The 21489-nt window shown below is 34.3% G+C and overlaps 3 protein-coding genes across 3 annotated transcripts; 2 read left to right on the top strand and 1 right to left on the bottom strand.

Moving 5' to 3' along the window:
- Positions 1 to 8072: 8072 nt before the first annotated feature.
- LOC120010409 (NAC domain-containing protein 21/22-like) lies at positions 8073 to 11608 on the top strand. Its single transcript, XM_038861200.1, has 3 exons — positions 8073 to 8384; positions 9915 to 10180; positions 10962 to 11608. Exons 1-3 carry the CDS (start codon positions 8216 to 8218, stop codon positions 11361 to 11363), a joined length of 837 nt encoding a protein of 278 aa, XP_038717128.1. The 5' UTR covers positions 8073 to 8215; the 3' UTR covers positions 11364 to 11608.
- A 1070-nt stretch (positions 11609 to 12678) lies between these two features.
- LOC120010419 (probable arabinose 5-phosphate isomerase) lies at positions 12679 to 15179 on the bottom strand. Its single transcript, XM_038861216.1, has 3 exons — positions 14460 to 15179; positions 13402 to 13625; positions 12679 to 13029 (listed from the first exon to the last, which is right to left on the bottom strand). The coding sequence occupies exons 1-3, from the start codon at positions 15102 to 15104 to the stop codon at positions 12873 to 12875; spliced, it is 1026 nt and encodes a 341-aa protein (XP_038717144.1). The 5' UTR covers positions 15105 to 15179; the 3' UTR covers positions 12679 to 12872.
- Positions 15180 to 17890: 2711 nt separating this feature from the next.
- On the top strand, positions 17891 to 19041 carry LOC120010745 (protein LIGHT-DEPENDENT SHORT HYPOCOTYLS 4-like). Its single transcript, XM_038861571.1, has one exon. The coding sequence runs from the start codon at positions 18197 to 18199 to the stop codon at positions 18782 to 18784; it is 588 nt and encodes a 195-aa protein (XP_038717499.1). The 5' UTR covers positions 17891 to 18196; the 3' UTR covers positions 18785 to 19041.
- Positions 19042 to 21489: the final 2448 nt, after the last annotated feature.

Raw genomic sequence — 21489 nt, 5'->3', positions numbered from 1 at the left:
TTAACAGGGGCACAAAGCCTTTGAAGAATATGCCGCCCCTTTCATTATCAACCTGGATGACGATTTTGGTCCCATTTTTTGGAATAAAAAAAAAGAAGAATTGAAGCAGCACAAACCCTCCCGTACATCATGATATCATTACATCACCTTCCATAGTTGGTAAGTACCTTCCATAGTTAGCAAGCGGATGTTTTTCTTCTGACTAGGTATTTGAAAAAATTGAGATCAATTGCATCATCATCATCAATAAGAAATTAAGATAATATTAGGCTCGTGTGATCTGTTAATCTCAATCTTCTTATTTAATTCCAAAATTATGATATGAATCCAATTTGATACTTTGATGATTTCATCTACCCATGTGGGTGTGTGATGCAATTTGTTATATTTTAGTTAGCTAGGTTTCTTGTATGCTAAGGATATGTTTGATTATTGTTTTATTAATATTAATCTCATATTGCATCCTTAATCATTCTATTGTTTTGTATTTTTGTTACATACACACGTTAGCTCTTAATTAATTGGATTTCATCGGTACTTGGACTTATACTAGCTGTCTCCCTCTCTCTCTCTCTCTCTCTCTCTATTTTTTGGTTAAACAGAAACGACAACATATAAGTTTGTCATTTAAAAATCCGATATGGGTCTAGATTCAGGTCATCAGGTCTTTGTACAAAGAAGTTTTTGACATTACGACAAAGTAAGTTGAGTCAAAACTCGGCATGTGATCACAACTCTCTCTCTCGCTCTCTCAAGTGATTTTGTGGTTGATATAGGGTTGGCGTCCTTTACACTAATATATGTTTACATCATCTTAATTAGGACAAATCTATACTCATCGAATCTAAACATTAATATTGGTCTTAGGACCATCTAATTTCTCCATCAATACTGTGAGAGAGCAAATGCTAATTAAGTACGGATTAGAATTTCATAATCAAGAATTAGAGTTGCTGAGTAGATAACCTTTACGTAAAAGTTAAGTATAACTTGAACTGGTTTAATGGAAGGCAACATCAATATATGCTTAAACATAAATACGCGTGTATTAAATGGTCTAATACCAATTAAATCTCAGTGAACTGGATTTCAATCAAAAATATATCAGTTTATTAGGTCAATATTGTAGATCTATCTTTAATTCTAAATGGAAGAGTGAAAAATGAGTGACAGTACTGAATGCAGGTCATATACATATATCAAATCTGTTGGAGCTTAAATTGACACCTTGCTTAGTATGTTGGTTTTCCACGTATTTTATTTTTAATTTTTTGGAAAACAAAAAAAAAAAAACCCCCCGAAAATACGATTGGTTGTCAAGTTCAGAAAACTCGGGGACAAAGAATCACCGGAAAACAAACTTAAAAACAAAAAATAAAAAAGGATGTTTGAAAGATAAAAATACGCAAAGCAAAAAATAAACAGAAAATAAACCAAACAGACCTTTAATGTTCTTACATTCTGTCTGTCATTAGTTCCTCAATTATTATTCATATGAAAGTACAATAGTTCAATCATTCAATTAAGCTTTATCCCAAACATTTATGCCAAGATTATGGTCAAATTTGTACTTTCAACGCTAATTTTGAGTCAAATTAAGTGGAATACACTGGATATGGAGACAATTGATCAACTTGATTAATCATTTCTCTCACTTTAATGACAAGTTTAATTTCCATTAATCTGTTTTGTAATTTAGTTAGAGTTAACAACACACAATGCGAGCTAGGTGGATTCAATCATAACATTCACATGTAATTAAACTAGTAAAGGAATTCTAAATTTAATTGAGAACCACGAGTAACTCTCAGATGATACTATACTCATGTGTACGGTATCTCAAAGATCTTATCTAATACTAAGACCTGCCACAAAAAGAGGTCTCGAGTTCAAGTCTCCTCTATATTTTGAAAGTACATTCATTGCACCTTGATCATATAAGGTTAATCATATACTATTAACATTAGTGAAATTAAGTAGAAATTTACCCATGATGGCACTGTTTTTGCTGGATCAGGTGGTAAATAATTAGAGTTTGAGTTCATATTGGGTTGATTAATTGTGGACTAAGTCAGTCTAAATTCAACATCCACCACGCAAAGGTGTTCAAAAAAGTTTTTAAAGAAACCCTAAATCAATAAAACCTAAATCAAAGTCATGAAAAAGCTACGCAGTTGAACGTTGAATATATATATATGTATGTATGTACACACTAATTAAGCCCCATGAGCCAGCTCTAGTTCTTCTAATACCGACTTAATTATGGACTTGGTAGGCCATATATATATATATATATGTATGTACACACACTAATTAAGCCCCATGAGCCAGCTCTAGTTCTTCTAATACCGACTTAATTATGGACATGGTAGGCCATTATAGTAATTAATCTCCCCTGTTAATAGACTGAGAGGACTAATGATTGATATATATTAACCTGCATTGAAATATTGTCCCTTTCTTGTCAATATATATTACTCAACACGCGTCTTCTTGTCTCTCAATTTAATCTCCCTTCATAAATATTATGATTAGTATATATTAATTAAGTACAAGTTTATCACATGGTGTGTTATTTAGCATTCAAAATACATACTTAAAAACTTTTGAGTTTATTAAGCAATAATCTTTTGATTTGAAATCTCGCTCGATCCCCAAGTCGTGAATGTCTCAGCTAAACCATTTAGATCGGGAAGATTCTGAGTTCGATTCCCATTGGAATCAATACTCTTATATGACCAAACGTTGGGCTAACTTTGACATAATTTACTATATGTCGTCAGGTGAAAAACTTATGTGAGTAGTGCAAAATTGACTGCCCGAGTTTAAGCCTATATCGAATGTCCAAAAGATAAATTTGTACGATATCGTTCTTGGTTACCAAAAGAATTCAATTCGATGAAATTGCAACTTCACTCGATAAGTTTTCTAGCTAGGTCACTTTTTACTCCCTCCGTCCCATTTTTCTTAGCCCTTCTTTTTATTTTGGGTTGTCCCAAAACTAGTGTCACTTTTCTTCATTAATTAGCAATTTTGTTGTTGTATTTCAAAATTACCCTTGTAACTTTAATTACCGTTGTTTCAAGAAAAAAAATACTACCATAAATAAGGGCATATTTGGAATAACATTATTATTTCATTTAGTTGAATTGCATTAAATGATGTCACCTTAAAAAGTTGAATTTTTAAAGGATGACAAACAAATTGGGACAGAGTAAGTATCTATGACGACTAATTAACTAGTTTAACTGGTACAGGCTCAAATTTCAAAATTTCTTTTGAAATGCACCTATTGGAGCTGACATGATAGAAGAATTTGAGACCAAATCTCTCCTTTTAACTTAAAGATCACGGATTCTAACAAGATTTTCCCTTTGATAGCAACTCTATATATATACTCTCTCTACATTATTGAAAGGTTATAGTAGCAAGAAACCTATATATAGAAATCACAAAAAAACAAACAAACAAACTTGATCCCTCACACTCACACTTCATTAATTAGAGCTCATCATCATCAAACATTGACAACAACATCTTCAGAAAAGGAATCGTGCGTGTGCGTGTGCATGTTTTAGTTGAAAACTAGCTTTCAATCTCTCTCTCTCTCTAGAAATCTTAACAACAACAAACACTACTATGGCAAAAATCTAGCTAGGGTTTCATTTCAATCAATAAAGGGAGGCTTGAAATCACATATAAGTATACAACACATGGAACCCTCTCATCCACTTAAGTATTCCTAGCCTACCTATAGATATATAATTTTGTGGGTCTTGAAAAATAAGCAAACATTGCCAAGAATCTCTCTCAATATGATTAAACATGGATCGATGCATTGATTGGGTTTTATTTTGTCAATTGAACCATGTGATTAGTACTAGTCATGGCCCATCCAACCATCTCTAGCTAATTGCCTATTTTTGTGTGTCATGCACTCACTGTGGGATCTTCCAGTACGTTTGCGGCGGCGCTAACTAATTAATGAGACTTAAATTGGTTTAATCTAGTCTTCCTCATCAAACCATCCCGCGACACGTTTGCTACTTATCTTCTTAATTAATTTCTCTCTACACTACACCTACTGTGTGTGTGAGAGAGAGAGAGAGAGAATCCATCGAAGCCTCTTCTTCTTCTTCCCCTTTTCAGTGCATCATCATCATTCATCCATTCCATATAATGGAGGGCATGTGTATGTGTGTGATGGAAGATGCTTATACTTGTAGAAATCAATTTCCCACATTTTCAAGCCATCTCTCATAATTCGAATCTTTTGATGTGTGGTTACATGTTTTTTTATAATAATATTGAAAAAGACATAAAGTTATAAAAATGAGGGTGTGTTAGTAATCGCACATACATCCATTGCCCAATCATGTTGACTAAAATCACCTTCAAACTCACTGTGAAAAATTCCTTCTCATGCTGTAATCGCCTACAATACATAATATCCCTGTAGTTTTGTTGACTATTTAGGTATCTACTTATTCTTCCTATATATATATATAATAATATGGCTATTATTAATAAATTAAGAGATGATGATTGCATTAATTTCAGGGTAATAGAAATGCTATAATACATAAATGTCAATCTTGTCAACTTACTATGCAAATCTTAGGATAATCATTTGGCATAATCATAAATTCATATATATATATATATATATATATATATATATATATATAATGCTTCTCCAACGTGGATGCCTATAATAAAAAAACAATTTACAGACTTTTAATCTCACCGACGATTGAGATTAAAAATAATAACGAAAACTGATTTAGAAAGAATTGTTCAAGAAGATTTTCATCCTGACATGACAAAATGTCGTCCAGCCACCATTTCTGACAACCCAAAAAACTTTTCACAACTTCAAGTAAAAACCAACCATCCCCGATCACTGGTTTAATTGAAAATTAAATTGCTTGGATGTTGCAAACCACCCGAACGAAAAATCACTTAGATCCAACAAATTGAGCCGCCGATGCTGACAATCGACACCACCAGTTGCTCAGCCGCGTAGAAGGCTTCAAAATTCACCATTTCACCTATCCAAACGGGCGTCAGAAACTGAAAACCCAATTGTGACTCATTTCAACCCATATGGGTATCGTAAATCTAGTTGTGACCACTAATCAACTTTACTCTCAGACGTTTGTGAGATTCAATGGCTAAGATTAAAAGTCTCTAAAATTTCTTTATTATTGGTGTCCTGAGAAAATGTATATATGTATATATACACGTATGTACAAGATATAAAATGAAGAAATGCCACGTGGGTTCTGACGCATAATTTTCATGCTGAGTTGGCATGGTTCGATAGGGGGTACACTCTACTGTACATGACAAAGATACGAAAAAACATCTAACAACATTAATAGGATATATCCACAATTGAGAACAAACAAGAGAGCTTATAATTGTAATGTAAGAGAATGATGATGATCGAAGAACCCATAACTTATGGAAGTGAACTAAGTGGAAGAGAGAGGAAAAAATGAAATCCATGAAATTATTGGTTTGGAACATCAAGCCGTCACTCTTTGTCCAACATCACCTAACAAGACTTCCCTACCTTGGAAAAAAAAAACCCTAAACCCAGAATTCAATATATATCATTTCTACTGTCTTTAATTATTTATTTAATTAATTTTTCCATAGATGGGTCAATTGATTGGTTTTTGATTAATTAATATTATTATAATATATAGTTTGGAAATAAAATCTTTTTTATTTTGCTTATGATGTCACGTTTCTTGTGACGCGTAACTATGTTAAGTGGATACACGTCTTCTATGTGGCCGCTTTAATTTCCACTCCCGTAACTTTAGGTGTTCCAGAAATATTTGTCTCAATAACTATAAAACCACTATTTAATGTATGACACAAACTTCCTTTGCGCATTTAACTGGGTCTAAACTTAGGCTATCTGGCCTACGCGCATAGAAATTTTTCACCTCACAATAAGATAAGTTGGGTCAAAATCCAGTGTGTGATCACAAAGATATTGTTGTTAGTGAGAATCAAACTCAAAATCAAAACTTTCGAGTTTATATATGATATATTGGACTTCAATTTGACCTAATTTTAGTTTTTATAAATCATGCATCAAATTATTGTTTTCTCTGAGGAGATAAGAAGCAGCCAATTTAATTATTAACTGTCTGCATCCTCCTAATTAATTTGTGCCTGATATGCCATACAATATATATATATATATATATATTGATATATATATATATTGCAATATTAATGCTAGTGAAAATGACCCTACAACTGAAGGAACTAGCAAGAGTGACAGATCCAGCAAGTTATATCCTACAATTGGCCAATTGGGGTTGGAAAAGAATTCATGACTTTCTTTATGAAGACATATTTGTGTTTAGATCTTAAGGTTTTTTTTCCTGTCACCTTCCTGTGTGGTGAAATTGATTTTAGGGCCTCCATTATTAATATATATATATATATATATATATATATATATATATATATATATTATATAAAATGCTAAAAACCCCATAATATGTATGTATATGTGGCCCCATGTCCAGCCATATATCATATATACTGTCCTAATTATTATTATCATAAAATGCTATATATTGTGACAAGTACCTTTTTGTCTATATTTCCAATTTTCCATTATTATTGCCTGTCTTAACATAAACCAACCCAAAAACAAAAACAAGATAAAATTCATATTTTATATTAATTTTCAAATAAATTGGGGTTCAGCCAGTAAGAAATATTGGTGGGCCTGATTTTCCTTCATCATTAGTGGGCCCCATACTACAAAACAAATGTTTGTTGGCCCCCCATTGCATAATCAATCCAAAAGGATTCTTCTGTGATCAAGACTCGAAGAGTTGAACTGAACAGATAGGACCAGTCCTTATTGTGAATTAATTCTCCATGATTAAAACATTCTTTCTTTCTTTTCCTCTATTTTTTTCTCCAGCTATATTGATATGATGTTCACGTGCTTTGGACCAATGATTGTTAATTAATTACTTAGCGTACATATGAAATTTACATATGATTAATCATTAACATGGGTGACCCTAGGTTTAATTTAGTAGTAACTGCCCATTGAGCGTGCACTGGATAAACTCATGGGCGCGTCTGCTAGACAAACACGTGATAATTTGATGTATGGATTTAGTAGAGATCGAACTCACGATCTCTAAAGAAGGGAAGCTCCCCGTCTAACCAGCTAGGTTAGAAGTTGATTCCTAACTATTATTTAGTTATTATTTTAACTTATTTAACTTGACCAAGTAAGGTATAGTGCGTTAATTAGTACTTAACCATAAGAAAATTACATTTTTAATAGTCACGGGCAAGCTTGGATTACATAGAGCGTGCATGTCTTATATAGCATATAGAACACATTATTAATTAGCTCCATCAAATATAGAATACATTATTATAAATAATTTTAAAAATATTTGAGTGATGTAGGTATACATGGGAAGCAATACCTTTGTGGTGACACGTTGAGTTTTGATCAAACTTATTATATCATCAGGTGCAAAAAAATTGTGTACACAAGCTTGAATTTAGACCTATATCCAAAGTATAAATTAAAAGACAAACTTGTATAATTTCAATTCACATTGTAAAAAAAAGTATGCATGGTACGTCACTGTGCATGCAAAAGGCACTCTTGTCCTGTGCTTATAGCCCTTTATTAAGACATTCTTACTTAATTATATCCACTAATTACTAATGTAAGCAATTCTTTTATAATTTACATAATTGATGTAAAGGGTTATTTTGGACGTCTTTTCTCAAATTAAACCTTTTGTATTTTAGTCCATAAGTTTTGGCAAATAATTAATTTATAGTTTACCCTAAGAGCCCCACCACAATTGAGATTTCTTGTAAGTGTGGTTTTTCTTGAAACTTGCCATAATAACTAACTAGCTAGTTATATACACAAATCATGGCCTGCCAGAATATTTTGTAAGAAATTCTAACAATCAAACACACACACTTGTCATATATCTATATATCCACCCCCTATATATATATATATATATATATATAACACCAACCTTTTCTCTCTTGCATATTATATCCCAATCTCCAAACGTAGAAATCAAAAGCTTCCTCTTCTCTCTCTCTCTCTCATAATATTTCTTCTTCTTCTTGCTAGTTATACCAACTCTATCTAGCTCTTTAATTACTTTTTTTTCTTGTTGAATTATTCATGGGTCTAAGAGACATTGGAGCAACACTGCCTCCTGGGTTTAGATTTTATCCAAGTGATGAGGAGTTGGTGTGCCATTATCTCTACAAAAAGATTGCTAATGAAGATGTTTTGAAGGGCACTCTTGTGGATATTGATTTGCATACTTGTGAACCATGGCAACTTCCTGGTAGGTCTCTCATCTCCTTGAAGATTTTTTTTATTTTTATTATAAAAATATATTGGTCATAGAACAATCATATATACATGGGTTCTTGATTTTTGTGAAGTTTCATGTGTTAAAGACAAGAAACAGAGATTTTTTTTATTTTTTTTTGTATAAGGCAAACAAACATGTTTGGTGTAGTAAATCTTTTAAAGAGCAGACAAACATGTTTGTTGCTATGGACAGAGAGAAAGATGACTGTCATCTTCCTGGAAATGGTTCTCATAACATAATGCCACCTTCTTCTTCTTCTTCTTTTAATTTTCAAAAAAAAAGTAGTATAAATGTTTTAATTTCTTAATCTATTTTCTTCTCTTCGAAAGAGATTCATTGAACTTGGAAGTTTTGGATAAAAATTTTGGAAACCCAGTTGTGTGATTGATGATTATAAGTTGGGTTTAGTTTTGGTTAGTCATGGAAGCAAAGGGAAGCTTGACAAGGAATGACTTGAAATGGCTATTCATGTCACCTAGACATCAGACGATTCTTATCCCTTTTTAAAAAAACTTACTTTATGAAAACAAAGCCTGCTTTTTCTTACTTTTTATACAATATCTTGACTCTTAGTCTCTTGTAAGTAACTTTATAATTGTAAATACTGTACATAAATATTACCCGTGTATCTTTTCGCACAAGCCTCTCTCTCTCTCTCTCTCTCTCTCAAGTTAGCCTTCAAAGAAAACTATATATATATATGGATGCATCTGGCCCAGTTCATTAATCGGTCATTCTAATAAGTAACTACCATGATATGGTATTGGTAGTTAACAAGAAACTGGCATTAATATTTTATTATTTTCTAAAAAAGAATCTTCTTTGCTTTTTACTTGATTTGACTAGTATGATCTGCTTTTGAGTCCAATACTAAAAGACGTGGAAGTTCAAAACATGAAGATGAATAGGAGACGATATATGGGGTTGCTTGGAAACCAAGGGATAAAGAGAAGTTTCTTAACTTGATAGATAACCAAGTAAAAGATATTGGTTTTTTTAAGACACCAGACACGTTTTTATAAAGTTTAAAAATTAAAAAGCACGAAAATTTAGGTTGTATTTGCTGTCTTGGAATGACAGTCAAACAGCCAAATATTGCATGCATTAATCTTACAGCCAGAAACCCTAGTGGTTGTGGTGGTTCTCAAAAATATCATGTCTTCCTTCTCAATTGATCATATGTTTGAAATAGACTGACAATGTTACTTGTCGTCGGCCAATGTGTGTGTGTTCAATTAGATAAACCATCTATTTGATTAATTAATTAATTTCATGTACATAGAAAGCAACTTTAATTTACTGTAAACATTGATGTAACATAACATTTTAAAAAAATTAATATCCCCAATATTTATGAGCTTATGGGTCCATATTATGATTTACAGAGTATACACTGTTGATTTATGTTAGAGTATACGCTATAAAATACATGTTTTTTAATATTTTGAGTATTACACGCTTACATGTATATTTGTGTGTATATATGGACGCATGCAAAAGAGTTGGCGAAGCTCAACGCGAGCGAGTGGTACTTCTTCAGCTTCAGGGACAGGAAATATGCGACTGGGTTCCGGACCAATCGGGCGACGACGGCTGGATACTGGAAAGCTACAGGGAAGGATCGGACGGTGCTGGACCCACTAACTCGTGAGGTGGTAGGGATGAGAAAGACGTTGGTGTTCTACAGGAACAGAGCTCCAAATGGAATCAAAACTGGCTGGATCATGCATGAGTTTCGACTTGAGACCCCACATATGCCACCTAAGGTCTGTTTTTCACTTCTCTTTCCGCAATTCTTACTTGCATCTTCAATATAATTGTTTAGATAGAGAGAGGTTGATATATATATATAATCATAGCCAACAATTAATTATTTGACTATAAGTTTAAATAGACAAAAGCTTGCGCATCAAAATTGCTGTCATCAAAACTTTAATATATGTCAAATTATTTAGAGTGAACTACATAAACATGTAAATTAATTGAAGGATGGTAAGTGTTGAATTTTTCAAAATTCATTCCCTGTTAAGTATAGAACAAACTTGCATTATAAAATAGGATAGGATACAATCGTTAAATTAAGCAAATTACATGTTCGATAAAAAAATATTGATTTCAAACTTGTGCTCGAGAGATTGTTGTCATACACCGATAAGGGATGTGTAGATTCTCGAGAAGAGATGACTCTATCAATACAGTATATTCCAAATTGTCCACTTGTTTTTATCAAAAGGAAAAAAAAAAAAGTTGTCCACTTTTTATGCAATTACACAAGTGTATTGCCACTATTGTTTTTCCGAATAAGCGTGTGTTTGATATTTTGCATGCACCAAAAAAAAAAGTATTGTTCAAGAGAGTTGCCCGTACTTTCTTGGTGAAAACTGCGGTGACTCTCGTGAACATAGTTTATAATGGGTGAACCACGTAAAAATCATGTATTTCTGTTGTCTAACTTCTTTAATCTTTCTGCTATTCGCTGTTATTTAGGAAGGTTAATTCCTAACAACTACATGTAACTTTGCTAATTATGTGTTTTGTTGGTGACAGGAGGACTGGGTGTTATGCAGAGTCTTTCACAAAGGCAAGGAAACTGATCAAAACAGCACCAATAGACTCCCAGAAATGGTGTTTGAAGCCACTGCAGTCTCTACAATATCACCCAATATTGGTCCTCATAACCACACTATGCCTTTCGGTTGCCAAAATATCACTTCTAATCATCATCAGCAGCAGCATCACCAAAACCTTGTCAACCAAAACTCTCTATTAAATCTCCAGTTTTCTCTGGACAGAAATATCAGCAGTACCAATTCTGTAGCCAATGTGGGCTCGAAAGGCGACGACGATTACGGGTTCTTCTGGGACATGAACTTGGAAGAAAATAGTCTGGTTTCATCAAGCTTGGAGGACATGAGATTTGAGATTGATAATAGTATGGTATTTATCTAAAAGTACTATATATATATATATCCTATATATGAAAATGCATACCAATTTGATTATTTGTGAAGTCTGTTTGCTTTTCGAGGGATTATTTAGTCAAGTTGGATTGGATCGATTCGATGCTACATTAGGAAGAAGATTTGTGTATTGTTTAGGGTTTATATGTATATTTTTCTTTTATACAGCATTGGAAATCTCTGTATAAAGTATACCAATTATTATGTTCTTTATAAGTACTATTAGTGTGATGAGGACAAAGTCATTAAATTTTTTAATTTATGCACGAGATTGAGTTGGGCCATATTATTAATAATAATGAATAGGATATAGTGAGATATTGGGACTTTTATCAACCCGGAGTAACTTTTGCATATATATGGCATTTAATAAATATAAAATATATTCACCTTATTTTTTGGATATATATTTTTAAGAGGTGAGCAATTATTTCATGATAAATAGCAGAAAGCCAAATCTTGTAACTCAAACTTTGGTTCTCAGTGAAGAAAAAGATTCATTCAAACCGACTAGGTCATCCTTTGTAGCTATGTATATTTAGCGTTGGAGCGAAATACGGATGGCGATTAACATATGTGTTTAAAGTAAGGTATTGTATATTTTATTTTAATATATAAATGATCTCGTCTCTCCCACTTGAACTAATGACCTTTTAGAGATGAGAAAGTGAGTATGTTGACCACCTCTCTATTCCGTCCCAACATATAGTTATGTCATTATTTTCTATTTTTTTTAAAAAATATATATGGTTTAAGATTTCGTCCAGTAAGCCTAAAATATAAATTTTATTTTCTAATTTTCTTACATCTTTATTTTGGGTTAGAAAATTTCTTTTGAGGCATATTATTTTTTCCAAAAAACAATAATAATAAAAATGAATTTATCTTAATGCGAGCGTAACTTATCCCAATGTTGAGCAATGTCTGTTTGTTTCTTTTTGTTCTTGAGTCCTAGTATCTATTTTTCTTGGCTTCAATTTGTAATTTCCTAGATTGTTATCCCGGCATTAGGTTTAAGAGATGATACATCTATTCTACGAAGAGAAATGACATCTAATGTTTTTTCAAACACGAACACTGATGATACATCTTTTCTTTGTGAAGAGATGGCCTATGATCTGTCATCTGAAATTTCAAGTGTGTCAAGTTCTTCGTTTCTAGCCCAAATCCTCATGGCCGAGCTCATGTTGGCCCATGGGCCAATCAAAGGTCATGGACGAGCTTCATTGACCATGACAAGCTAAAAAAAATTGAGGATTTAGAAGATTATCATCAACTTTGTAATCATAGCTTTAAAGTAATAGTTATGGAAGTCTTTCTTCTGCAATAAAAACAATAGTGAATACTAATTACCTGATAGGAGTACACAGAACGCTGCCTAGGGGCTATGGGGGCACTTGAAGGTTTGACCTTTACAATATGGTTACAAAGAATAATCAAATGGATGAAATCTGAACTTCCTTTAATTTGCTTAACAAATCATTTTCAAAACAAAAGATCAAAGGCCTGCAGAGACTAATCCATGCAATGTAACAATGCCAATCAAGGCATTATGATGATCGATCACAGGCAAAAATTGTACAGGGGATGGTGGCGATTCCATCTTCTGCATGGCTTCAACTGCCATCGCTTCTGGACCAATTGTTCTAGGACTCCTGACATAAAACAAATGACATTTTAGGGTCAGGATTCTCTTTCTCCATCGCATGGTCAGATAAGCGCGAGTAGTTTCTTTATCGTAATGTTTAAAGTCTTCTCAGATGTCAGACAAACAGGGATCCTATAGGACTAAATTGGTGAACTATGGTTCGCAGATGATGCAATAAGAATCGACAAAGAAACTTCCAAGCATAAGAGCAACTAGCCATTGCAAAGGCTACAAAATTAATCCAACACTAGACTTTACATGGGGTAGTAGCAATCTCACTCAGACAAGTCATAATTGATTTATTAAGCATTTAGGATATGCATGCTCATAATGCACGGAATGATATGAAAAGCGTCTGAATTTATTAAGTTTCTTTTACCTGTTGCACATCTCTCCCACTGTGAGCTTAAAGATACCTTCCTTACTAGCCTTGAGAGTACGACGCAAATCTCCATCTGTAAATGTCCCAATCAAGTGATGTTCTTCATCTATAACAAGCAAGCAGCCGCATCCTTTACTTGTGAGTTCCACTAGCTGATCCATTATCAAGTCACCTTCCCTGCAAACAGGAAGCTCATCTTGCTTCTTCATCACATCTTTTACCTGTATATCACATTAGTGATCTTCAGAGCTGTCTTCTAATTTATAGTTAAAAATGAAGACATAGTCATCCAGAGAAGTGCATGATAACAAAAAAGAAGCAATTGCTGAAGTAGAAGTTAATATTTCTGGCGATCACTTGCAGCATGTGCGATGAAGCAAGAAGCTACATTCTGTAACAATTTGCAGTTACTGAAACTACATTCTGTACTGGAACATTATGGTCCGTGATCAAATTAAAAATCATCACACCTGAAGGAATTGCATCAACTGCATCCTCAGATTATAATTCCATCCAATTATATCTCAAATGAGACGTCGAGGAACCTTTCAGATGTTCACTATTGACTAACAGCAACAGAAGTCTCAAATCAGGAAATTTGGTGTTACACGATGTAGTTATGGACCCAAGAACACAAATTTTAAATAAACCAAATGCACCAGAGTTTCCAGGACACAAAAAGTAGTCAAATACATACAGACTAGTTCTAGCAATAAGGAGGAGACAATGTCTTTCTTATACTTTGACAAAGCAGCTTTCGTCAATGAAGACAAAGGCCAGAAATTGACTATGCCATAATAGCAAGAACACATGAAGCTATGTTGAAGTTATGCCATTCCATACCAGAATTAGGGCCAATTTACTATATCAGCTGCAAATTCTATTAAATTCTAATTTTAAATATAAGTTATGAAGAGAAGTTAATTCTAAGACGATGCAATTAACGAAACTGATCTACTACAAATAAAGAAGCAATAAAAATCAAACACATAACAAGCATTCCTCATGACATCAATTCTTCCAACCACATTATACAAAGCCACAACAAATCTCACCTTAAAAATGAGACTCTTGCCGATCCTCCCTGCTGGATGATTCGCTGCGTACTCCTCCTTGGTGAGATTCCTGGCTTCCATCATCGCAATGGCAACAGTGTCCCCGAAAACCATCTGGATAGCCGTGGAGGTCACGGGCGCTAGATCGAACGGGCAAAGCTCCCTCTCAAGCGGCAAATTCACATTCATATCACAGGTGGCAGCGAGGGCACTGCCTTCGACGGAGGTCACGGCGATAAGGTACGCGCCCTTGGCACGAGCGCAGGGAATGAGGCGGAGGAGCTCCTCGGTTGATCCGGACTTGCTAAAGAGTACAACAACATCGCGGTTGGAGACGATGCCAATATCACCGTGAAGAGCGTCGACAGGGGAGAGGAAGGAGGCGCGAATGCTGAGAGAGACGAAAGTCTGGGAGATTTTATTAGCGACAAAGCCTGATTTACCGACGCCGGTGAAGAAAATTACGCCGTGAGTGTTGAGGAGAGTCCGCGTAAAGGAGAGCGTCTGAGACAGATCGATGTTCCGGAAGAAGTAGTTCAGATGGTTCTGTTGAGATTTGAAGAAGTTGACGAGGGTATTCTCGTCAATTCGGTACTCTTCTTTCGGCGGTGACGGAAGGTCCAATGACGGTGGAAGAGACCCCATTGTTTGTTCTAGATCTCACAGATAAATCTGGCTTTTCGAATCGCCGATGAAATTTGATAGGGGATGACGTTTTCTCTGCCGTTAGTAAAATTAGAATGGCGGTTCACTGATCGTCCGAGATTGGATTCAGCGCCGTTACATTTCGCGTTAACGAAAAAGTCATTCTTTGGGCTGATTGCTACCATTTCGCATTATTGCGTGGGCTAACTTCCTAGTCTGTCTTAGGCCCATGATATCTAGAAAAGCATTTGAAATGGGCCTAATTTAATATTTCATGATGGCCAACTAAGAGGCCTAACCTCTTTTTTTTCGAGTCAAAGGCCCAATCTTTGCGTGCTGGATTACTGAAGAGTGAGTATTCCGCAACCCCTCACAAGCTCCAAGTCTCCAATCCACGAAATCTCCACGTCTTGAGATTAAGCAATTTTAAAATGTCCCAAATCGGTTTGATAATCACCAACCAATCATGGTTTTTTTATAAGCTTCAACTCATCTTCAAACACTTGAGGCGCACATTAAAATGGATAAAAGTCGGGCTCAAGTATTATTAAATGAGACGGCCTATAAAAATAAAGCCGTATAGATCCAATGTATTCATAATGATTTGATAAATCGAAAACGGATAATATTTGTTGATTTATGTGGCAGATAATTTTGATAGCACTTGATTGAACGAAAAATTAATCACAATTCATGGCAAATTAACAACATAGATAAATGATTTTCATATTAGGAGAGTGAGAGTCCAAACTCCAAAGGCTCACTTTTCACCAAATTTGGGACCTCGTGGCTGTGCTACTGTTTAAAATTCTGTCTCGACAAATCGGGTAGAATCCATGTTTCCAATCTTGGGAATACTCCTTCTCTATCCTCTAATTTATTAATCAAAAAGGCCTAGCTTATGATTAACATAATCTCTTATATATATATGTCTCTACTACTATATATATATTGCTATGCTTTTACCCATAAAGAAAATGCCAGTCAGGTTTTGTCTCTCCTGCCCGCCCTGAGACTTTGGTATTGGATAATTGTCACCTTGAAATGACTAATTAAACCCCATTAGAATACCAAAACACTCCCAATAATTTAGCTTAAAGAATAAAGACCCTTAGTTTCCATGCATGGCTTACAATACATGATCAAATCTAGCTTCACAGTATATATAAACACATATTGGCTACCTAATATTACCTTATATCACACACATGGACTCATAACAGACAGCAATAATGGCAAGATTTTGGTGTGTAATCTTTTTTGTCTTTTCCTTTTTTAAAAATAATATATATATACCTATCAAACAATATCGTTTGACTTGATTGGAAATCTGACTGGATTTTATTGTGTTTCTAATATGATTTGGAAATCATAACCCAAACACATTAAAATATTATTTGTAATTGATCATGGGTTCGCATGAATTTGTTTTTAAGCTCGTAAAACTCATTCTTGTGTAAGAGGTGAAAAATCTTTATTTATATACCACTCAGTTTTGTTATGTCAATTCGATGTGATATTGGTAGACATTTACCATTTCTGGTTGGTTAGTATTTTTCAGGCTAAAATCAAGGTTGTGGTGCAGTACTGATTTGAGAAATTGTAGACGGACATAGTGGCCCAGAACTTTTGTTTGTCCAATCTTCTAAGTTAGTAGTGAAAGTTGAATAATATCCAAGAAAGAAATGTGTGTATTTTTTATTAATTAAAAATGTTATTTAATTTATTGAATTGTTTAACAAAGAATCTTCATTGGTGAAAAAATCAATCAATACTTAATTAGGAGGTTGATGGGGGACAGAGAGGGAGATGACATTTACCCTTGAAGATTAGTTTGGCATTGCTTAATTATTGAGGGATAGAGATAGTATTTCCCACTCTTAAGGGGAACTTGGGTTGCTTTTTGTATATATATGTATCATTTAATTATTCCATATTATCCTATATAGGTCACATTAAAGTTGTACTAAAAATAGTATAATTTTCCAGCAGTATAGATGCTTGTTTTGGTCATTTTGTGTATATATTAGTCCTTTAGAAAAACTTAAGGGAAATATTAAATTCACCCTTTTTTATATGATAATTGATATTTCAGTTGGTATTAGAGCCATTAATCATGCAAGATCTAAGATTCCTAAAAAAAAAAAAGAAAAGATTCTCGCTTTGTTTGAGATTAGGCTTTCAGGTTTGCGCCATTTCAATTTTATTTTATCAGATAACGATATCATACAAATATGTCATTTGGACATTCAATATATGTCTAAACTCGTACCGTCAAGTCTTCATCCACAAAAGTTTCTCACCTAGCTACATGATAAGTTGAGTAAATACGGTTTAGCCCCATTAATTATACTATCACCAAAGTGATTCTTGATGCTGGTTCGCAAGCAATAATAATAACAATTACAAAATAATAAAATGAATTATAAAGGGTATTATGGTGAAGAAACAGAACGTAAAAAGTGTCATTCAATGGTACACTCATGTTAAAGAAAACAAGACCATGTTTGTTTGTTTATATATTCCCTTAAATTTCAAACTTTCTTTGGTGTCCCCATCTCAACCTACTGGAGCTACCTAGCTATAGCTCAGCCTAACACTTTCTCCTCCATAATTGATAATACCACCAAGAAATTATTAATAAACCCATCAACATTCAATAATAACAAAAACCCCATTAACCCTAATGTTCAACCTTTTTTAAGAAAAAACCCAATCATTCATAAACATTTGCAGAAACACACGCAAAAGGGGGCTAGATTTCCTATTACCTCCCCCCCCTCTCCCCCCCCCCTCTCTCTCTCTCTCTAGTATTACTCAAATAATAAAAGCAACAAATTCAGAGGAAGAGTCCTCTCAACCTCTCCCATCAATCCCTTCATCCACCACCATATGTAATTTCTTCAAAATATGGAAATTCTCTGATCAATCACTATGCTCCTCCCCCTTCTTCTTCCTACCTTTGCTTTTGTCATTTCTTCTTCTCTACTCTGTAGTTAACTCTCTCTCTTTCTCTTTCCATAACAAAACCCTAGAACAAGCAAGAAAAACAAAACAAACAGAGTAGTGATCGGTCCAGATCAATATCCTTCATGGATTCAATTCCTGAAATGGACATCACCACCATCACAACCGCCGCCACCAGCACGACGCTACTGCCAGCGTCATCAGAGTCGTCGTCTTCGCAATCTAGCAGTCGTTACGAGAACCAGAAGCGTCGGGACTGGAACACATTCGGCCAGTACTTGAAGAACCACAGGCCACCACTGGCCCTCTCGCGCTGCAGTGGAGCCCACGTCCTGGAGTTCCTTCGATATCTGGACCAATTCGGGAAGACCAAAGTTCATACCCCGATTTGCCCCTTTTACGGCCACCCGAATCCCCCTGCCCCTTGCCCTTGCCCTCTCAGGCAGGCCTGGGGCAGCCTCGACGCCCTCATCGGCCGCCTCCGCGCCGCCTTCGAAGAGAATGGAGGGAAGCCTGAGGCAAATCCTTTTGGTGCTCGTGCTGTGAGGCTTTATCTTCGCGAGGTTCGCGATTTGCAGTCCAAAGCTAGAGGGATTAGTTACGAGAAGAAGAAACGTAAGCGTCCACCGCAGCCACCACCTACACTGCAGGAACAACACCACCACCAACTGCATGCGCTGCAGTCACCTCCTCCTCCAGGTGCAACTACTTGATTTGGTAATTTCATATCCAGAAACCAAAAACATGAAGCAGTAGTAGTTATTTCTAGTTGTTCATTAAATTAAGCGAAAATGATAGGGATCCTAGCGGTTGATATCTCAATTATCTCCGCTGTTGAGTTGTACGCACAAAATTTTATGTGCATCATGTGGACATGTTAATGGTTAATCTGTATTGTTAGCTTAATTTATGGTTAATCTGTAGTATGAAACTATGAATGGTACTCAAGGTTTTTGTTGGTTTTTTTTTTTTTTTGTGCATTTTGTTTGGTACAAGAGTAGTAATGGTTAATTAGTTAGATCTGGGGGACTGAATCAATTCACTGGTTGTAGACTGTAGACTACTAGTAGTAGTGATAGTGAAAAGGCAGTAAAGTTGTGTGGTTTTATGTGGAGGAACTGAATGAGAGAGCAACTGATCTATTGTATTGCTCATCAATCAAAATATATGAAGTACCTGAACATTTCATCTTCTGTCTCTTTTTTGGAGGTTTTTTTTTTTGGGTGGGTGATTCTGTTGGCAGTCTTAAAAGCTATGAAAAAATCATGTCAGATATGTGTGAAGCACTAATAATGGGTGGATTGCAGATGGCGCTCAGTTTTTTTCTTTCACTTCATTTCTGACTTGTCTTTACACCTTATTGGTTATCACTTTTATTGCTTTTACAGTAGTGACTCTCTGAAATAGTAATGGTCTATATTTTGTTAAATCAGAATCTCATGATTAACTAGGACTTGTGTGGATAAAGTGTTGCAGTTATTGGGTACGCCATGGTAAAATTTCCTTAAGACTACACAGCTTAAAAACAGTCATTCTTGTTTGCTTGTTTATTTTTGTTTGATTTCATGTGTTTATATATATATATATATATATCATCTGCCATTTCCCTTATATGTCATATCATGTATCAGATGTTCCAGTTATATAAAGAAAGAAAGAAATATCACTGGTAACTAATTATCATACTAGAAATACAATAGAATCTAGTTAGATTTCCAATCAAGTCAAATAATATTGTTTGGTAGGTATATAAAAAAGGAAAAGACAAAAAGATCACACACCAAATCTTGCCATTATTGATGTTGGTTATGAGTCCATGTATGTGGTGTAAGGTATATATATATTAGGCATTATAAACCTATTTGATCATGTATTGTAAGCCATGCATGGAAACTGAGGGTCCTTGTCAATTTGGCCGACAATAACATTCTTATCTTGAAAGAAATAGTTTTATATATGCTAATTTTTTTTATGCAATTTCTATTTGGACAGCAAGATCAAAATTGTTATTGGTTGCGAGAGTCTAGAGAACTTTCTTTAATTTTCCTTTACTTTGAAATGTAAAGGAATATCTATTCTAGCATGGCTATATAATTATTAGTTATGTATATATATATACGCACATATATAGCCATATTCGACTGATCACTGGATTAGTCCTTGTGTGTGTTTTATGTTCAATGAAGGTCCCTCACTCTAGTATTGGTCGGCAAAGTTAGAATTTTAAATTAAAGTTGTGTGCATGTTTCATAGCTGGATATGACATGCAGCTCAATAATGTTAGTATTAACTATAACACAGGCATTTGTGGTGTTACAGGTTATATACTCAGTCATGCAAACCTTATAAACTTCATTCTATTAGTTAAGCATCGCTACTTGAATCTGCACCAATGATCAGTACACATCTCGCATGTGTACACATGTTTGTGATTCGGTGTATTTTGTTTTCGTAACCGAGAATGACACGATACATGTTTGTTCCGTAAATATAAGTCTAAATTCGAACCGTTATTCCTAGTCTTACTATAAGCAAGGACTAGGTGGTGATATATGGATTAAGTAGTTGGTCATAATGGCCTTTTATGGTAGGTCGTCCGACAAGAGCATGTAGATGGACCTAGGCTTGTTTATATGGTTAGTGAAATCGACAACTTATAGAATCATTAGGAGTCACTCATAGCTTAATTAATATCATCATTTAGCAGTCAAAATGACCCTATTTGCTACTCATTCACTGATAACACACATCATTTCCCCTAAGATATTGAGAAGCTGAGTGCGTATCCATCAATAAGTTTTTCTTCCATTAACGAGCTTTCAAGAACTGGTTAACATAATAAAGTATGAAACAAAATATCTTTAAGAATTTAATACGAAAATATAAATATTAAACCCTAAAAGTTACAATTTTAATGCTGACCTTTTATTTGTTGGGTTACGATCCTATAATTCTTTTGACTAGAACTGTATATAATTTCTCTTTATAATCATGTTAAATCATAGCTTAAAATGTGTAATTGATTATTTCGTTGCTACGAGCAACATAATATAGTAGATTTTGAAGAGAAAAAAAATTTCTTATTTATATCTAAAATTAATTTTTTTGATAATTGAGAACAATACCGTACAAATTTGTCTTAACGATAATTTTTCTTAAATCATAAATCCTAGATATTAATATGAGATTCGTGAAAAAAAAATTATTGATTTGAAATGATTAATTTTTCTTTAAGGGGAAAGTTTTTGCAAAAATCGAGGTAAATATATGTTGTTGGAAGAAGTAGATATTCTACTATTTTTTTCCCCTTTTGTATTTGTAACCTATGATAAAATTCTTCTCTCTCTCTTATCATGAATTTAGAAAATTTGGTTTAATTAATTAAACTGTCGACTACTATCAATTATGTGAGGTTGAA

The sequence above is a fragment of the Tripterygium wilfordii genome, chromosome 12, assembly GCF_013401445.1.
Source record: "Tripterygium wilfordii isolate XIE 37 chromosome 12, ASM1340144v1, whole genome shotgun sequence".
Lineage (NCBI taxonomy): Eukaryota > Viridiplantae > Streptophyta > Magnoliopsida > Celastrales > Celastraceae > Tripterygium > Tripterygium wilfordii.
Note: the sequence above shows the minus strand (reverse complement) of the source record. Positions and strands in the feature narration are given on the sequence as shown.